Source organism: Drosophila ficusphila, unplaced genomic scaffold, assembly GCF_018152265.1.
Source record: "Drosophila ficusphila isolate 14025-0441.05 unplaced genomic scaffold, ASM1815226v1 contig_197, whole genome shotgun sequence".
Lineage (NCBI taxonomy): Eukaryota > Metazoa > Arthropoda > Insecta > Diptera > Drosophilidae > Drosophila > Drosophila ficusphila.
In genome coordinates, this window is record NW_025064091.1 from 2,263,936 (window position 1) to 2,283,212 (window position 19,277).

The 19,277-nt window shown below is 40.8% G+C and overlaps 3 protein-coding genes and 2 long non-coding RNA genes across 6 annotated transcripts; 2 read left to right on the plus strand and 3 right to left on the minus strand.

The window, feature by feature from the left end:
• The first annotated feature begins 456 nt into the window (after positions 1–456).
• On the plus strand, positions 457–1,256 carry LOC108102120 (nuclear envelope phosphatase-regulatory subunit 1 homolog). The gene has a single exon (XM_017206784.1). It carries the CDS (start codon positions 633–635, stop codon positions 1,008–1,010), a length of 378 nt encoding a protein of 125 aa, XP_017062273.1. The 5' UTR covers positions 457–632; the 3' UTR covers positions 1,011–1,256.
• Positions 1,257–7,100: 5,844 nt separating this feature from the next.
• LOC122319720 lies at positions 7,101–7,709 on the minus strand. Its single transcript, XR_006245293.1, has 2 exons — positions 7,662–7,709; positions 7,101–7,600 (listed from the first exon to the last, which is right to left on the minus strand). It is a non-coding gene; the product is annotated as an uncharacterized LOC122319720 (long non-coding RNA).
• A 907-nt stretch (positions 7,710–8,616) lies between these two features.
• LOC108102176 (farnesol dehydrogenase) lies at positions 8,617–10,453 on the minus strand. The gene is made up of 2 exons (XM_017206880.1): positions 9,792–10,453; positions 8,617–8,852 (listed from the first exon to the last, which is right to left on the minus strand). Exons 1-2 carry the CDS (start codon positions 10,365–10,367, stop codon positions 8,685–8,687), a joined length of 744 nt encoding a protein of 247 aa, XP_017062369.1. The 5' UTR covers positions 10,368–10,453; the 3' UTR covers positions 8,617–8,684.
• Positions 10,454–10,805: 352 nt separating this feature from the next.
• On the minus strand, positions 10,806–12,758 carry LOC108102175 (farnesol dehydrogenase). Its single transcript, XM_017206879.2, is given in 3 exon segments — positions 10,806–11,280; positions 11,283–11,394; positions 12,146–12,758. Coding segments are annotated over 3 exon segments (741 nt in total). The 5' UTR covers positions 12,722–12,758; the 3' UTR covers positions 10,806–11,227.
• A 629-nt stretch (positions 12,759–13,387) lies between these two features.
• Positions 13,388–18,438, plus strand: LOC108102124. Of its 2 annotated transcripts, none has more exons than XR_001772143.2 (3): positions 13,388–13,449; positions 17,847–18,000; positions 18,061–18,438. It is a non-coding gene; the product is annotated as an uncharacterized LOC108102124 (long non-coding RNA). The 2 variants fall into 2 exon arrangements; XR_001772144.2 differs by having other exon boundaries at positions 17,847–17,992.
• The last annotated feature ends 839 nt before the right edge of the window (positions 18,439–19,277 follow it).

Here is a 19,277-nt window from a genome sequence, read left to right on the forward strand (position 1 = left end):
GAACTAGAACCTTAAATACGAGTATTGCTTAAATACTCAGTAGATGCATGATTTGGCAAAAATTGAAAACTACTGTCTATTAAAGCAAATACGATTTTGCGGTTTGTATCTAGACAAAGTAAAAGATAAGCGTAGAGTACAACTTTGAATAATACGAGAAGTTTGCTTGGCTATTCTAAATTTACTAAGGCGGTTAAACTTTTATTCTGATTTACTAAATCTTTTGGTACATAAATACTCGTATGACATGATCTTAAGCCACTAAAATGGTGGAACCAGCGAGTCCTCGTTTTAAAAGGATTCCAAGGGAACTTGGCCGACTTCTTTTTACCTTTTTAACAATTGAATTTTACAAAAGACCTGCCAACTTTACAATTAGTAAAAAAGTGTATAACGTTTAGTTATAGAATGATTTCGGAGTGTACTTGGAATTGTAATTCTTGCCGACATAGCACTCTTTCCTTAAACATCACAGTTGGACCTTCTAGCTTCCTTTACACAGACTTCAGGCTTCGTGTGATATTTTGTCTCCCAGTCAAAATCCTGCAGATGGCGCCGGTTTAGAGCAGCTGTCCCTCAAGTTGATTACCCACTAGAAAGCCATCTAGGAAGGTTCGCAGGATTGCTTGAGCATGGAGGACCCCGAGGCAGAGGACCTGCAGGCCTTCGAGCTGCGACTGGCCGATCTGGTGAAGGAGGACAAGCCGCACTCCTTCCGGTGGCGCCTCGTTTTTGGAGCGATCTTCGCCTGCTCGGCGATCAGCGCCTGCCACTGGATGCGGAGCGACAAGGAGAGTGAGGGAGAGTGGCTGGTGCTCCGCATCCTCTCCAGCCACGGCGTCTTCGCCTTCTCGCTGGCCACCATCTGCTTGTTAGTTATCTACGGCATCAACCACGTCACCAAGCAGAGTCCTCGTATCTTGAGGGACACCCGTGAGATGCTCAGCCCCTTCCGACTGGACTGCGACAACCAGGGACGCCTCATCCTGCTCCCAGAACACATCGAGTAGCTGCACCATCCTACGGACTACTATCACCCAATACCTATCCATCAATCACCTGTTGAAAGTAAACTATTCCGCAGTTCGATAGATCGACGAGCAACCGAGTTTAAACGGGATTCAATACTATCTACTTCGACTGCGACACAATTTCCTGGAAATCAGTTATATTTCTATTATATAAAGCGCTCTGAATTTAATCGTTTTTCATAACAAATTATTAAAAATTGCGTTACGTACCTTGATGATGAGGAATGAATAATGACTAATCAGTTAATGTACTGAAATGTTTTTTGCATACAAAATTTAATATTGATACTGGCATTTCAGTGGGTTATTTCGAAATCGATCTCAACATTGTAAATATCAATTTAAATATTAATGTGCTTATTGATTTTATTGGACATCTTACAATACAGTTTTGTAGATTCGATAGTAAAATATCAAATAAATTTTGTTGTAGACTTGATTTTAAATTATTGCATTAACTATTAAAAACTATTACTAAATCATAAAACTGATAAATTATTAAATTCAAAATTAATTCGTGGACAGTTAAAATTTAAATTCGAATATTAATAAATTGAATAATAATCATAAAACGGATAAATTATTAAATTTAAAATTAATTCGTGGACAGTTAAAATCTAAATTTGAATATTAATTTAGTGTTGAGCCCATTTTTTAAATGCAAGGTTTTTTTAGTTTTTGCTATTAACTTAAAATGTCTTAAAATGTCTTAAAATGTAATAAAAAATTAAATACAAGAAATTAAGCCTATATACCCTAGAGTTTGGAACTCAATTCTTAAAACGACAAGCCTCTCCACAAATCAATAGTATCAAATATTTTCCATATGTATGATCCCATCCAGATAGACGTTCATATATAGATAGACTCCGGATTGATTGAAGTCATACTGTTTTCTGTAAGGGAAGAAAAACACCTCCCCACTCTTTCGACACTAATATACTTTTCAATCTTTACATTTTTAAACTGACGACAAAATCATTAGGCCCATTCTGCGCTTTATTGGTCTAGCTACAAGTCGCAAAAAAATAAACTGACAAGGCAGACCAATGTATCAAATATTGGAAAGAATTCGGAAATGGTTCCACTCGTAGGGCATCTAGCTTGCCTTATCTTGGTGCCACAGCGATAAAAGGGCGGAATTCAGGAAAATGCCGACGGAGGGAAAATCGCAGGGAAAGCGAGTGCGTTGCACGCATATGCAGAGATTACGATTACGTATTCAGGAATGCATGGACTTTAAAAGTTGCAAGCCCATAAGCCACAGTGGCCACGTCTCGCCCGGCTTGACATTTATTATCTGGCGCTGCGTCTTTTCCACAGGCTCTCTCCCTCCCCCTTTCCCCACCCCCCCCTTTCCACCCCTTCCCTTTCACACCCTGCAGGAGGGTATTATCCTTTTTTGAGCCACTGGAAATTGTTCACAGTATTTTCATTCTCTTACAAAGTTGCTGTTGCTGAATTGTGATTTTCTATAAATATAAATAACTAAATTGAACCTTTCTTCTTTAGGTTATTCAATAAATATCCGATTGGGTGATCCATTTCCACTGATTTTCCAGGGTAAGAAGTACTGGAATCTACAGATAATTCGAGCCTTGTTTTTCCTCTTTTTAGAACGGACCGGAGTGAGTGGGAAATGTGTGATGCCGGCAGGAAGGAGAATGAGAGTCGGAGCTCGCTTGCGGTCTTTGGTCGCCGGATGGGGGCATTTGCATGCCCGGTTGGCTGCCTCTACGTGTCGTGGGCGGAGGATGAAAAGGGGAGGGGGAGGGTGGTGATGAAAAGGAAGGGGAAGGGGGAGGGGAAGGAGGAAGGAGCGGTACAGGACAGCTCGTTGGCTCGTGGCAAACTCGCATATTACAAAGTCCGCACACGTTTCTGGGAAATATGCATTTTTCGCTAAATGTTTTGTAAATGTTTCCGCTCACAACTTTATAATTAGTTGACTTTTAGCTGCGACAGCGCGAACGGAGGCGGAAGTGCGGAAAGGCGGCAGCCGCGAAAGCCCAGCGGAAATTATGCAAGTCCGCAGAATCGCCGAGGGCTATACTATAATAATATGAAGTTCAACTCCAATGGAGCGTCCGGAAAGGCAGCTCACAAAAGACTCAAAGGCCCCGGCACAAAAAAATAAAAACCCTTTTGGAGGTGTCAGTTTTCAGCATTTTCCTTACCACAATAAATGGAACTAAGAAAATACTTTCAAGTTATGTGGGTTGTTTATATTCATTTTATTATCTGAAGAATTTACATATGTCACCTATAATCTGAATTAACTGTTAGAAGAAAATAAAGTATAATGGGGAGCATTAACGATAGTTAATTAATAGTTAAAAAAGTTAGTTCTTCGGAGAAGTATTAACCGAAGTGCTTGAGCTCGCACTTTTTTGAGTCTTTATGTGATTTTTGGGCAAGAATCTATGTTGTTATACCCTTGCAGAATATTGTATTTTTTGAAGTCAATATATAGATTCATGTACAGGATGGTGTTCCTGAGTCGATTTGGACAAAGAAAATATAAGCACAAATAATATAATATAATATATAAAATCAGTCTGTCCTTCCGTATAAAAGTAAAATCCCTGAAACTGTAAGAAAAAGAAAAATAAAAATTTTAGTTATTCAGAACGAGCTCAAGCTTATTACATTTATAACCATCAATATATAAACGAACGTCGGTTATTTTTTTGTTTGAACATTGATATCTTAAAAACAAATAAAATATCCAGAATGTTGCAATTGAACATGCAAATTTTATCAAATTTTATTTTTAAAAATTAAATCAAACTTAGTTTCAGAAACACTTCTGTAATACGAGTATTCCAAATACCTCAAAGCTTGCCCAAAGAAAACTAAAATGTTGATTTTCAAATATCCAAAAACGGGAATATCAAGTAGTACGATAGTACGTAGGTCCTTATGTATTGTTTCCAGTGTACAGATACACAGAAACCGGGACACAGAAACAAACTCAGTGCCACCCGCGGCTTTTCTCTCTCCGGAGAAGCTGTTTAATTAGATTTTCGCTGCGAGATGTGAGCCGCGTGATTGAGTCACAGCTGAGTTTTCCAAAAGAAGGCGGGAAAGCGGCAGAGCGGGAAATCTGGGGGGAAATTGGGGATAAGGACAGGACAGGCGTGCTGGGTCTGCATCTTCGGCTCGGATTGAAGTTTTAATTAAAAGGCAACTACTACATCGGGCAATCAAATGCATTTGCAGCACCTGCTTCCACTTGAAGGTCCCCGAAAACACCGACCGAAACCCAACCCAAAAACACAGGCCTCCGGAAAGCCGCAACTTATTAAAAACTGTCGGCATTATGGTAATTAGCCGCTAGACGGAGAAAGGTGTCAAGCCGAAATGTCGCGGCAAATCAATCAAGGTTCAAGGCTTCGCCCAGGGATAAGTTCTGAGTTCCGCGGAAGACAAAAACAAAAACTCAACAAAAAGCCAAGAAATGAAAGAAAAAGTGGTCAAAGAGCAGGCTGATTAGCTTAATAGGACGCCGCTCGCATTCGCGTCGCCCAATTTTAATGCTAATTCCCAGCTGGCGCCCGAAGTTTTCAGCAGAAATTTGATCAAATTTCGGGACATCGGCAGATGGCAAAGGGGCGTGGCATGTGACAGGACCTCGAGGTCAGTGCGTGTGGGCACAGGAGTGTGTGTGTGAGAGTGTGTGGGTGTAGTGGGTGTAGTGGGACCTTTTTGGTTCTGGACAATTTGAATTTAAAGGAAACGGGCAACAGCTTCATGTTGGACTTCAATGCGTAGGCTACTCCAAAACCAAATAACTGCCTACCAAAAATGTTTTCTTTTCGAGTTGAGACCATTGGCTGCAATCTGGCTGCAACTTTACCGAAATCAAATAAAAAACGTATAACAAAAATTAGAGGAGCTTTGTATCAGTTTTTTTCGTATATACAAAGACAAAAAGCTTATTAAAATCTTAATAATTTTTAAAGGAACAAATTACCACCAAATTTGAAAATTAAATAAGAAATTAATTCAATTGTGGAAGGACGACCTTTTAGGAAAATATCTTTTTAAATAATATATAGAATTTCTAAAAAAAAAGAACAAGTTTCTTAAAAGCAGGAATTGTTTCTCAGCATTAATTTAACTCTTTTATGAGACAAACATTTTCTGAATGAGTCTTATTTATGTGTGAACTGGTGCATTATGAATTTTGAAAAACCTTTTATGCCACACGTTTCTTGCCAAAACCATTGCAATATCTTCAGTACTTTTTCGACTATTTTCAAAAACTATTTTCCACACTGGTTCGATGCTATCTTCGCTTTTTGACGTGACTGCAACTCCAGCACGTTCCTCATTATCAACACTTTTCGTAGACAAAGTAGACTTGCCAAATGCAACAGCCATGGGAGCTTTTTATTCATACTCGTATTTAACGCACAATGTTATACACAATTCTTTATTTCTTTTATAATTAAACAAAGAACATACAAAAATGTGACTCACGTTTAAGTGTGTCAAAAACAAATAAGAAACAAGTGTGTATACCAACAAACATTTAATTTAAATAAATATATTCACAACTCAATTTTTATTTTCTTCTGTACAGACTTTGTATGTTTATTATTTAATTTTGCTTACCTGTTTTAAATCTACTCAACCAACTTCAAAAGCTAAATTTTTTATTACCATCCACTATTGAATTTCCCCTCTATTTCTTCTGAACTAAATTAAAGTTTTTTAAGTCTTGTTAAGCAAATCCCTAAGTTTTTCATACAATCGATGGCTTTGCACACTCTACCGTTCTTAATTTAAGTTCGCTCCAGTACGAACCTGATTAAGTCAAGACCGATTGTGTGTACTTCACTTTGGCCCGCTGTTTATTTCTTAGTGTAGGCAAACTTGCCCTAGATTTTGCCCACCGAGTGTTTCAGCAACCTCTGGCGGCACCACTTAACAGACTGCTCCCGGGGCTACATATTTAAAAACAAATTAGAAACTAGCCACTAATAAGTGTCATAACACTAACAGCCCACCCGCCCATGCCGCAAACCACGCCCACTCCTCCTCCCACTTCCACTCCCACTTCCACGCCCACTTCTACGCCCTTTTGTGACCCCGGGCAAGTCCCGAGAATGGGGAGCGCATGAAAAAGGAAAAATTCAAGAGCCGCGTAAAAAATACTCGTACTTTTTCCCGCCGCCACGGGGAAAAAACAGAGGCAAATTACCAGTGTGAGCAGGACTTTAAGGAATTACCGTTATGGGAAAGAGGAAATGAAACATGAACGAAAATGGGAACGGACTTTTAAAAAAAAACGTATGTTTTCAACACTGTGTTTAATGTTTGAACTCTGAGAATTTTCGATTTGCTTGATAACTTAAGAGATCCTTTGACTGATTGAATGTTGTTGAGAAACAAAAGTAGGAATCGAATCACTGGTTTTCTCTGTTATAGTTCAATGTATTAAATATCGGTCAATTAGCTACAACATATGCTACAATGTCTGTGTCAATTCCATGCTCGAATATGTTGAAGAATAATGACCAAATAAATACTGAAAAATTAAAACTAAGAACAAAACGTCTACGAGCAAAAAGTTATTCCTCAACAAGTAAGCGTAATTCATTTATAACCTCAGCTCTTTGTTCCTTCTAAAAAAGAAGCAAAGAGCCTACAAACAAAATATTAATCAGCAAATTAAAAATGTAAGCGGGATGATGATTATTATCTATTAGGTTTTTGTTCCTTTTTTTAAATGTACCGTAAAAATAGAAAAAATATTTCTTAAATCAAGATCTGTTTGTGGAGATTGTGAATATTGACAACAACTGCTCTTGAAGAGGGTTCTACTCAGTTGTTCTTAAGATCGTTCATCTATACAGTAGAATGTTGAAAGTCTAAAAAGCTGAGTGACGTAAATGGGGCTTATGGGCGCGCAAGTGGGCGTGGCTATGAAGCTTAATAAATTTGCGCTGCGTACCAATAACAAGAATCTGCATATTCAATCTCAATACCCCTTATAGTTCCCAATAGTATATTAATGTTCATGCGGACCCGTCTGATGATCCCAATCAGGAAAATATATACTTTACGGGGTAGAAAAAATGTACTTCTACCTTAAAAATAATTTTTAATATCTTTAGTACACACTTTTCTTCTACGATTCGCCTATTTTTGAGCAATGCGAACATTGTGTGCTGGGCTCCCTTGCCAAAACAGCAACATAGACAACTCCCTATTTACACGCAACATTGACAACTTGGCGTTACGCGAAACGAAGTTCAATGTTCCTGTTCCTCCTGTAGTTATTGTTGGTTTTTGATGCTGATGTTGCTGCAGTTGCCATAAGCATCGCCATTACCATTACTGTTGCTTTTGGAGCTGCTCCTGTTTGCGAGCATGTCATAAAAGTTGTCAGACTTTGGCCAACTCGAAGATGAAGGCGGCATTGAGGAGCGAACCATGCGAGTGCCCCCTGAAAAAAACACTGAGAGTACTCCGAAGTAAAACCCAAAATGTAGAGCCACCGGGTGGTGCACTGCCAAATGAGAGTTGGTAACAGCGTTTTCCTTTTTTGTTAACAACTCCTAGTATTTCAGCATTACTTTAATCTACAGGGTATTGATAAAAGCCAATTTAGCTACTTACCTTTTATACATTTTGAAAACCTTCGAACACTGACTTACTAAAAATTGCTGAAATGTTTGTTTATAATTATGACTTAAATAAGAGCGATGCATAGATCCGGTAAATGTCCAATAGCTCCGTCCGGAAAGTTTGGAACAAGAATGCAAAATTTAACGAATATGAAACCATAGTTACTTTGTTTGGCGTTTTTAACCTTTGAACTACTTATTATATTATATACTTATTATATTATATATAATATATTGTAGGCATCAAACGACGAGTACATTTATGGGCGTAGAAGTGGGCGTGACAAGTTTTTGAAACCTTCCTCCGCTGCGTGTTCTTTTCGAGATTCTTTGAAAAATAGAGATATACTTACATTTAATAAGGTCGGATGTTCATTGTTCTACCTGATACTTACCATTTTACCCTTCTAATAATGTATACACCATTAATTGTGTTAAACAACCTAGTATAGCTGTCATGGGAATATTAGTGGGCGAAGGAGTTGTTGTTTAATGAGTATTTTTGTCTTAGCCTGCAAGGGTATAAAGACTTCTGCTCCCGTTTCGCCTTTTGGCGGTTGCATTGAACGATGCATATAGCCAACCAACTCCTTTTAACTCTATTTGTGTGCGGGATGCGACTTGCGACTATATTACATTTTATGTCAAACGCGCAGTCTTTCAATATTGACACAGAGCCTTCCCGCTGCAGTCGAGGATGAGGACAAGGATGAGGATAAGGATGAGGATGAGGATAAGGATAAGGTTGAGGATGAGGATAAGGATGGGGATAAGGTTGAGGATGAGAATGTGGATGCTGATGCGGATACGGATGTAGACTCGTCAATCTTATTCCGACTCCACCTCCCCGCGGCCAAAAAGCGCGTCTCTTGGCATGCTAATGCTACCTTATTTTCATATTGTTCGCCATTCCTGACTTCCCACCGCAAGTTATTTTCAAATAAAGAACACGACATTTTATTCATCGCTTTGTATATTAGCTGAAAACCAAGTGGGCCTTATCCAAAGTGAGAACTCAGAAGGGTTCGCCCAGTGGCTTGATGGTCAGTTCGTGCACCTGGACATGAGGGGGCGTGGCCAGGGCGTAGATAATGCCATCGGCGATGTCATCTGGGCTCAGCATCGGTAGGACATCGAACCCGGGAGGAAGAATCTCCGTGTCCGTCACGCCGGGTGTGATGCTCTAAAAGTTGGGAGAGAAGCACATCATTTTTTCGATTAATATACTATAAACGATTATTGTAGAGGAATCACTAGTTGGCAAAATTATTTTGCCGAGTCCTTGTTAGTACTTTTTATATCTGTTTATATAAATATTATAATCTTTAAAATAACGAAGTTATATTTGTTCGCTTTTTTGTTGGTATTTCAGTCAGAAGCTAGCAATGTAACTCTTATGTTGTGTTATATTGAGTTACCACAAAAAAGTATTTTTATTAAGCCCTAAAACAGTAAAAACTGACAATCATCTGGTATGTTAAAAGAAGACCATTAAAAAATAAAATTGCAAATAAAAGTCAATAAGTCAAACAGCGATAGCTGTTTTCAAAAAGTAGTCAAGACTATTAAAACTAATAGTATCTGATGGTCGAGGTACTTGACAAAAGCGTTCATTATATTTTTTGTTCAGAGCCAATCAATTAAACATTTTTTGATGAGCATTAAAAATTCAATTGCAAATGAATAACCGAAATATTGCATTTTGAGTATTTATCACTTTGATTTTACTTGTAGTGACCCAACACAACCCAAAAAAATGTTGAAATCGAACTGAACAATTGCAGGTTGCTCACTTGGGTGATTTCAACGTTAAATTTCCGTTTTAATGGCCGGACTTACTTGTTTCACTTGCTTTTCACTGTAAAAAAATATATATACAATTCAATTTAAGCCGGACTTGCTGCAATTACTATTCACTATAAAAAAAATATTCTCGGCTGGAATTTCCTTAAGTTTATTTAGTGAAGCACTTAAAAAAAAACGAGGGAAAGAACGCATTTTGTGTTCACTTGCGATAACTCACTCTTACTAATATTTAACGTTTTCTTAACAGATCTTACTAACAAGTAGGTAGTTAGTAAGATCTGTTAAGATCGGCAATACACCGCTAGCTTGGACTCACCGTGACCTTGATCTTGGTGTTGAAGCCGCGGAACTCCTGGCGCAGGATCTCGAGCAGGGCGGTGATCCCGTGCTTGGTCAGCGGATACATGTTGAGGCTCTGGAGCTCGGCGCCCGGAGGGTTGATGATGTTCCTCCCGGTGAGGCTGTTGATGAGCACCACGTGGCCGGCGAAGTCGCGCTGCTGCATCGAGCGGAAGGCGCGCCGGGTGCAGATGACCACGCCCATCAGGTTCACATTGAGCACCTGCTGCAGCTGCTCCAGCTCGAGGGTGAGCAGCTGGCCGGGATTCAGGCAGCCGGCGTTGTTCACCAGGATGTCGATCCCGCCGAGCGTCTCCTCGACCCAATCGAAGGCGGCGGTCAGCGAATCCAGGTCCGCCACGTCGCAGTGGAGCAGGTGCAGGCGGCTCTGCAGCTCCGACGGCAGCTGCTCCTTGATGGCCTCCATGCGGTCCATCCTCCTCGCCATGCCCACCACCACCACCCCCGCCTTCACCAGATGCTTGGCCACCGCCGCTCCGATTCCGGAACTGGCCCCTGTGACCACAGCCACGCGATCCTGCCAGCGGTCCATTTGTCCAAGTTTATCAACAGGTATCAATGGGTTTTCGTGTCCCTTCTCCTTTCCTGGATTCCCCAAGCTTCAGCTCCCGATCCAACCAGCAGACAGTTCTCCTCGCAACTGACTTGAGGTGGCGCCCCGCACAACCGGCTTTTATAGCCCGAAGTGACAGCCAAACTTGGATGGCCAAATAAATTATTTAGGATCGACCGCCCAAGCGCGCAGTTCACACGTGAGCTGAATAATTGAGCTCTCTGACCGATCTAAGGCGCATTTTTAGCGGCAATTAAAACGTAAGCGGGTCGCAAAAATACGAAAAATACGAATAGTAGTTGCTTTCAAATCGACGGAGGGCCTGGGAAACTTCCGCATAATAAATCAGTTGAGTGATGAAGACTAACCATCAGTCATAAATTTCAGCAGGGTTCTATGTAAGTAACAACACCAGACTTCATTTTGTTATTTTATTGTGTGTTTTAACGAAATAATATTCTCAGTGGACTGTATTGAATACAAATAGCATATTGAAAACAAAAACAAAATAAGAAAATGATGAAGCAAACTTTAATTCCAGTAAATAATGCTCATAACTAATATGACTTAAAGATATATAATAAAAAAAATAGGTTTTCTGCCGAGCAAATTTTTAGTTGGTAAAATGCAGTAACAAATTGAAAATGTTTCGTTTTTGCTGAAGAAACTGTAAGTTGGTAAAATGGAGTAACAAATGAAATTTGGTTTCCAACTGAAGGTTTAAGTTCTGTGTGTTGCGTGTGCCACAAATTATTCACTGGAAAAGTTTCCTGGGACTTTGCACAATACACTGAAATATTCAGGTGGCGAAAGTGGAAAGTGGAGCAATGCAGGGCCTCCTAGAAGGGTTCGCCCATCGGCTTGAGGGTCAGCTCGTGCACCTGGACGTGGGGGGCGTGGCCAGGACATACAGGATGGCATTGGCCACATCCTCCGCCTGCAGCATTGGGAGCCTTTTGTAGGCCAGAGGCACCAGCTCCGTGTCCACCAATCCCGGACTGATGCTCTGTGGACGAGTGTAGATTAGCCGGTGCATTAGTCACTTTCGCCCAAGCCAAACATATTAATTACCCCAGCCACCAGCTAATCACTTGGGTTAGGTCATAAAACTACTAAAGAGAGGAGGGACACTTTTAAATGCAGTAATAAATCGTTAAGCGCAGACGTGACTGACATTTATATCGGACTTTGACTGTTTAGTTTCGGATTACGCGACTTTTAGACCTAAGCCAACCAAAAACTGCTTTTAGGGCTGGCTTGTGAAAAATAGCTTAGAACGGAATACTAATTTGCATTACTCTTTCAGGGGGCATTGTAAATTCCCTAAGGAGGTTGCAGTGATTCAATAGAAAGCTCCTCAAAGTTGGATTCTTGAAGAACTCAAGGCGCAATGAAAATAAGATATAAGTTTGAACCATTTACAAAAACCAGAAGCTTTAAAAAATGTATTTTAAACATTTCCGACTTGTAAGCTTTATCAAATAAATTTAATAAAAAATAAAAAAAAAAGAATCTAAAAGAAGGATCAGTCTTTAGCGACTTGAGTGAGAGCCATGCCGATAAAAAAAAAACATATAGCTTAGTATATACATACATATATATAGGGTATAGTAGTATAGGAAATATATGTATATACATTATATAAAAATATATGGTAGTAAGTAATATATAGTAGACCATAAAGCATATAGTACCTAGTATAGTATATAGCAGATTGGTAGTATAGGTATATACATAGTATAGGAGGCTGTACCCACCGTGACCTTGACCTTCGTCTTGAACTCGCGCATCTCCTGGCGGAAGAGCTCGGTGAGGGCGGTGACCGCGTGCTTGGTGGCCGGGTACATGTTGAGCTCCTGCTGGCTGCCGGGCAGCGGGTTGAAGATGTAGTGGCCCACGATGCTGTTGACGAGCACCACGTGGCCATCGGAGTGGCGCTGCCGCATCGAGTGGAAGGCGCGCTGGGTGCAGTAGACCACGCCCATCACGTTCGTCTGGAGCACCTGCTGCACGGTGTCCAGTGGCATGGTGAGCAGCTGCCCCCCGGAGAGCTTGCCGGCGTTGTTGATCAGGATGTCCACGGCGCCCAGATCCCTGAGCACCTCGTCGAAGGCCCCGTTCACCGATTCCACATCCGTCACGTCGCACTGGAGGATGTGCAGCTGGGACCGCCGATCCTCGGGGAGATCCTGACGCAGTTGCTCCAGGCGGTCGAGGCGACGGGCCAGGGCAACCACCACCACACCGGCGGAGACCAGCTTCCTGGCGATCTCCGCTCCGATTCCCGAACTGGCGCCGGTCACCACGGCCACGCGATTCTGCCAACGTTCCATGCCGACGACTCCCAGGTGAATGAAGTCTGGAGGTCTCCGCCTCGAACGAAATCATCGGATGCTCGGTGCCCAGCTTAGATTTCCATACAGAGAAAAATGATTTATTAAACGGACTTTAAATAACAAAAAAACATTTAAGAAATCTACCTTAAATTGAGCCCTTAAGCTTCAGCGATAAACAAAAGAAAACGATAAACAAAAGAAAACGATAAATGAATAACGATAACATTTTCAGGGACCATTTGCAAATCGGTAAAAGTTTGGCCCTCAGTGTTTTAATCCAGTATATATTAAAGAAATCAGACATTTCAAAAAAACGTTTAAATGGTTTTTGTTCTATATTTTCTATTTTTATGTTCAACTAATATAGACTTAAAAATCAAATCACCAAATATAACTAGTAACATTAGAGGCTCGTTTGAAATACAGTGTTAATTAGTGTAAGTACCTTTTTTTCCTGCTAATTTCAGAACTTTAAAAATTATTATAATTTCCAAAGCAATCTTTAACTAAAATGCTTTAATTTCTCATTGTGCATTTAAATCTCCGCATTTGATTGCAACTGCAGGTTGCACAACGCAGCAAAAACCACAGATTGAGGAGATCCGATTACAGATCAATTCAGACCGCATTTCAATCACAGTTGCACGCTCCAGTTGGACAAATAATACCCTCTCGATCGGTATTGCACTATTACTTTTATCAGAAATCAAATAAAATTCCCTACAGTGAGTTTTAAAAGAATATATAATATTTTAGGCTGTAAATTTCAAAAACAATGCTATACTGCAAAGGAATCTCCCTTCTGGCAAAACAACAAATTCGGTGAATGGTGGTATTAGGCGTTTGATTACTTCTTCAGCTACCTCAAGGTTTTACTGTACCACAATCTGGGTCATTTTCGATTTTGGCGTGCCGTAAGCTGTTTGCTCCTGTTTTCCCCTTGAATAACTAAATCGAAGTTGCATGAAGAGGAGCCCGTAATGAAATATTGACGGGTCGTATTCGCAAGTTTGTCGCAGCTGCAAATCGGGCCAACAAAAACGGAAGAAAAACAACAAGCTCGACAGCTGCACAAAAGTTTTTCCTTTGAAATATAAATAAAAATCAATTTGAGGCGCATTTTACAACGCCGAAACTCAAACACAGCGGCCTTTCCAAGCGAAAAACACAGGCGGAGTGTCGAAGATTTCTGCGGGGAGTGTTGTGTGGATGGGGGTGTGTGGGTGTGCGGGTGTGTGGGTGTGTGGGTGTGTGCGCCACATAGGCAAACAAAAGTCGGCAATAGTTAACAAACGCCGTAGGGGAACACCCGGTGGGTTTCTGTCTCAGAACCATTTTAAATGCACTCGCAAAACAAGCCTAAAAATGAGGTTTTTCTTTTTATTTGAATACACTTGCAGAGGGTTATTGTTGACGCTAGTATTAATTTTAAATATAACGAATTTTTTGGAATAAGATATCAAAAGTGTCACCCCCCTTAAATTTTATTTTTAAAACTTATCGGTACAAGGTTGCCACACTTACTGACTAGATTATATGTATACCTATTCGAGAAGTCACATGAAGAACATCGACAAGAACAGACGCCAAAAGTTTTCTCTTTAATTTTTGTTTAATAAATTCATTTCAATCGCTTAAGAGTGTGTTAAATTACTAGACGAGTGGAGTGATACATATTGCGGTGGCCTATTGACCATAAGTCGGTCTTTCGAGCCCCATAACCCTACTTGGTGTAACCCTTAAACAGGTAACTGCCCCAACAAATGGTCCTTCGAGCCGGATAACCCTACTTGGTGTAACCCTTAAACAGGTAACTGCCCCAACAGTTATATAAAAAACACATTACTGAAAAACGCCCAAAGGTATTGTTGCTACTTAAATTAGTGTAGAAGTCGACTATTTTATAAAGTTGAAATTGAATTGAAATCATCTGAATAAGTAAAACAAGAAATTTAGTTATAAACTACAAATAATTTTATAACAATTATGAATGTCATTAAAATAATACAAGAAATGAATGGGGAAATATAACTTTAATAATTTCAACACATCTTATTTGACATACTTTCCACTGAAACTTTTGGATGACCTTGTATAATAATAACATAAAATCGTTTAACAGATCGAAGATTTAGCTGCAAAGGAACATAAACTTTTCCAGCTAAATTCCTTATTTATTTATTTATTTAACATTATAAAGCAGCTGAGTATTATATATTTTTTGATATTATCTAAAACAAATATTATGCATTGCAAGTTTGTTGTTAGATATTATAGTAGTTATTCTTCGAAAATTACAAACTTCGAACTATCCACTTACCCAACACATAATCAATTTATTTAGTTTCAAAAACATTCTTTTCACTGTGCAGCGATTTTCGGTGCTGTGATTTCCAGCGACTCCTGTCCCATGGGCACACGTGCTATTTGCTCACGTGTTTATGGAAATTGAGCAACGTATTTCAAGTATTCGAGTATTTGGAGGAGCGTCAGCTCAAAGCGTTTATTTGGCGACTCGGCGAGGGGAACAAGGGGAGCGGCGGGGAAAAGGCAAGAAAAATGCGCAGGAAAATTTCACTGATTACGTATTTGCCGAGGAGCAGGGAGCAAACAAGTCTAAGTGGGTGCCCCAAACTTTTCTTTTTCGGCAAACAAGGATCTATTAGTCGCATTAGACTCGCCAGGATGCGCCCTCTACTCGGACTTGGAGGCTCGAAGGGCTCTCCACCCCATCGACGTCCTCCACATGTGGCAGGTTCAGAGTTCAATGCCGAGCACACTCGTATGCATATGCACGTGTAAATTGGAAAAAGCACATGGGGGTTTCTTCTGCGTCTGGAGTTGCAAACACCACTACAGTGAGCTCTCTGAATTATGCAAACACTCGGCGAAGAAGGACTGTACATGGGAGCCTTTAGGGCTAAAGAAAATCACTTCCCATATGTGTTCTACCATCTGGAATCGGCGATTGATTTAAATAAGAGAGCTAATTTACAATACTTAACTGTCGTCATGGATATCCGTTTTTATTTGGTTATATTTTGACTGACTTTTAAAAAGAATAATTATAAAAGTAATTGCGGATTTTTACAGTTTACCTGCCACTCGTAGAGGGAAAAGTATATGGCTTTAAAGTGTGAAAAATAATAATTTGCTCAAAAGTTCTGAATTCAAATGCAAACAAGTTTTACACATTTACAAAGCAAGCAATAAAAAGTTTTTAATACAAATGATTGCATGGAATAAACATTTTGATTGTTATCATTCAAGAGTTAGAAAACTATAAAGCTAGGAAATTGAATCTGGTCATTGTAATATCGGGGACTCCAAGCAGTAAAATACCTTTAAAATTATTGGCATTCAAACTTTATCATTTTAAATAAAATATCACTGTTAACTAAAATACATATTATAGAATTCACCACCTCATCTTATGTATCTAATCATATTTTTTTATTCCACAAAGTTTGTTGCCACATTTCGTGTGGCAAGAGTGTCTCTTCTAGTTGGCGATAGTCTGCAACTTGATGTCGCTTACATACGTTGTGCCGGTCGAACAGAAGAGACTGGAACATCTGCTGCAGGAGCTCCTGCTCCTGGTCCTGCTCCTCTCCTGTTCCTGTTCGCAGGGGCGGACGCAGGGGGTGTTTGAGGGGTCCGGACCCCCCCCAAAATCGCAGACTTTTTCAAATTCCCTTACAGCACACGGCCTTTCAACCATATAAACTAAAAATTTTTTGACCGGACCCCCCCCCAAACGAAACAATTTTTCGACCGGACCCCCCAAAATTTTTTTCTGCGTCCGCCCCTGCCTGTTCGTGATCTTTGGAGGCTGCTGCTCCTTGTACTCCCTGAGCTCCTTGTTGTGTCTTCTGCCGCCGCCGGTCATAATTCAAATTTGCAGTTTTCTATGCTAATTCGTTTGATATCGCCGGGAAGATAGAAGATGGAAGATGGAAGATGGAGGTGGGAGGTGGGTTGGTGGGAGGATGTGACCCTCGGCTCTGGCCACAGAAAGTGTGGAGGAAATTTATGCGGTCCCGGCATATGTGGTGTCCCCTTGAAAAGGGCTATTCGAAATTCAAATTCAAATTCGAAGCAGGGAATATGGAATGCGGAATGTGGAATGCGCAATCCCGAGAACCCGAAGGACCAGCAGCAGCAGCAGCAGGCGCCAAGTGATACGAGTGTGGGATGTGCAGGATGTGCAGCAAACACGCGCTATTAGCATTCGGCCTCTCGACCCTCGAAGGCGTCGCAAGCTGATTTCATTATGCCAATTTGTTTTGGCCTCCCTTCTCCTCCCTCCCCCGCCCCCTTTTCCCACCATCCACAGCATAATTACGTAAGCAGCTGGCGGGGACACACCCACACCCACACCCTTGTGCCTTCGGCCATTTGAGCTGGTTTATGCCTCCGTTTTATGGCCAAGAAGGCAGCTTTCCCTTCGAGCAGCCAGGTGGCACTTCCACTGCCACATCCACTTCCACTTCCTGTGGAAATGCAGCCACTTGGCGTTTCGACTGTTATGACCAGGCATAAACATAAACCGACCAGGATAAGCGCCTGCAACAATGTCCTCGAGGAGATGGCCAGAAAGGACTTTGTTGCCTTCGCTGCATCACACGTGATCGCTGAATGATTGATTTGATTTTAATGCGCACCGAAATGCGTTATTTTTTGGCTCGCCCAACAATTAGTTGGAGTCGGTTGCCAACTGGGGAAGCGGATATCCTTTCGAGCTCCAGTTTATGACGGCTTCTTTCGCAGATCCGATTTGGCCAGCATCCAGGGCCATTTCCACAGCCAATAAAAATAAGACAACGACCGACCGGAAACTTTCGTTATGTTCTGCCTGAAAAGTAGCTGAAACAGAAATTAGGAACTCAATCTACATAGTACTTGGAAAAATTCTAATGATTCTTGCGAGGAACACACATAAAATACCTTTTTTCTTAGAAATGCAATCTCATCTCATTCTTCTGTTGTCTGACGACAGTTTAAATTACAAAATTTATAAACCTATTGCTTTAAATTTATTTTTTTAATGCCTTAGTAACATAATATTTCTTAACTAATATTTCTTATCAGTTCTTCCCTTTGATAACGGACTCCCTTTCAGCTTACCGGATTTGGATTTGAGTTCGGAAAGGAAATTTTATTTGGCGCTCCTTGTCAGATGCCAGTCAATCGTGCCAATATTATTCAATAACACGCCGACGGGTTTTGTGGCCCTTTCCCAATGGCCAGATGTCAGGAGCTCAATTCGTAAACAAGTCGATTTCGCTCGGCAGCTTGTGTCATTTATTCAGCTCATTTATTTATTCATATTGCAGCCGAGCAGCCGAGGAGACACGTGTTCGGTGGCAGATAAACGCCGGATATACTATGGAAGATATAACAAAGGACCCAGGACGTGCAGGGCAAATATTGAGTTTGATCTTTTCAGCACTAAGGCGTCCTTTGCTTTCCCTTACTGAAGGTATAATCATTTTAGTCTCAAGTTTAGTAATAAATAAGGTATATTGTTCTAAGTGAGCATTGCCAGTTAATTAAGACAGCCTCTCAGTTTGAACAGCTAAACGAATTTAAAGAAATCAAATTGTTCTTAACTTATAACACACAACTAAGAAAACTTCTCACAAACCTTGCACCAAATGTGAAATATGTTCCTAATAAACATGAACATTCACACCACAATGGTTGAAAAATAACACATACGAGTATGTATAATTGCCGTTTTAACTTATGGTAAAGATTCTGCGATGCGGTATTTCATTGCCATTTGGACACAATAAACAGAAGAGGCAGGTTGGCATATTTTCCAGGAAGGAAGCTTCAAGTTGGTGTTTCAGCTATGGATTTGCTGACAGGGAATTTTCCTCACGTGTCCGCCGGCTGTGTCAATCGAGTCGGAAGTGAACTTATTAGGCCGGAACAGGTGCTGGAGCTCAGAGGTGGCAGCCGTCAGTGGGATAGTCCGCACCATTTGGTTGGGTGAGGCGTACCAGATTCATTAGACTGCCAAAGCCCAGGACTTACGTCCTTGAAGTACTCGGCAGCCAGTCACGTAAGGAGTTCCCCAAAAAAAAAAAAAGAAAAACGAAGAGAGCACACTGCCAACACAACAGCGGCAAAAGTTGAGCATAATATTTTATGAGGCCTTCATGGCCAAATCTCCGAGCTGCACATGTGTGCACTGATTGCAGCAGTCCCGCATTCGGAGCTCCTCATTCCGCATCCCGCATCTCGGATCCTTGGTTCTGGATCCTGAATCCTGAATCCAAGCTAATGACAAATGACTCCAGCATGCAGCCAAGAACTGCAGTCAGCCGGGGGCTGGTGTATCAAATTATGAAGAAATAATAATAAAATGTTGGGGAAGACATCCTGCAACTGTTTATGATAAATGAAGCCAAGGGCAAGCGCACATTGGCTCGCTGAGCTTTGCAACATCTCCCTTTAGACTTAAAGCGTATCTTTGTGTAGTTCAGGAAATCACTGAATGATAAGAAGCCCTGACGCTTGTGAGCCGGACTGAGCATCGGGTTAA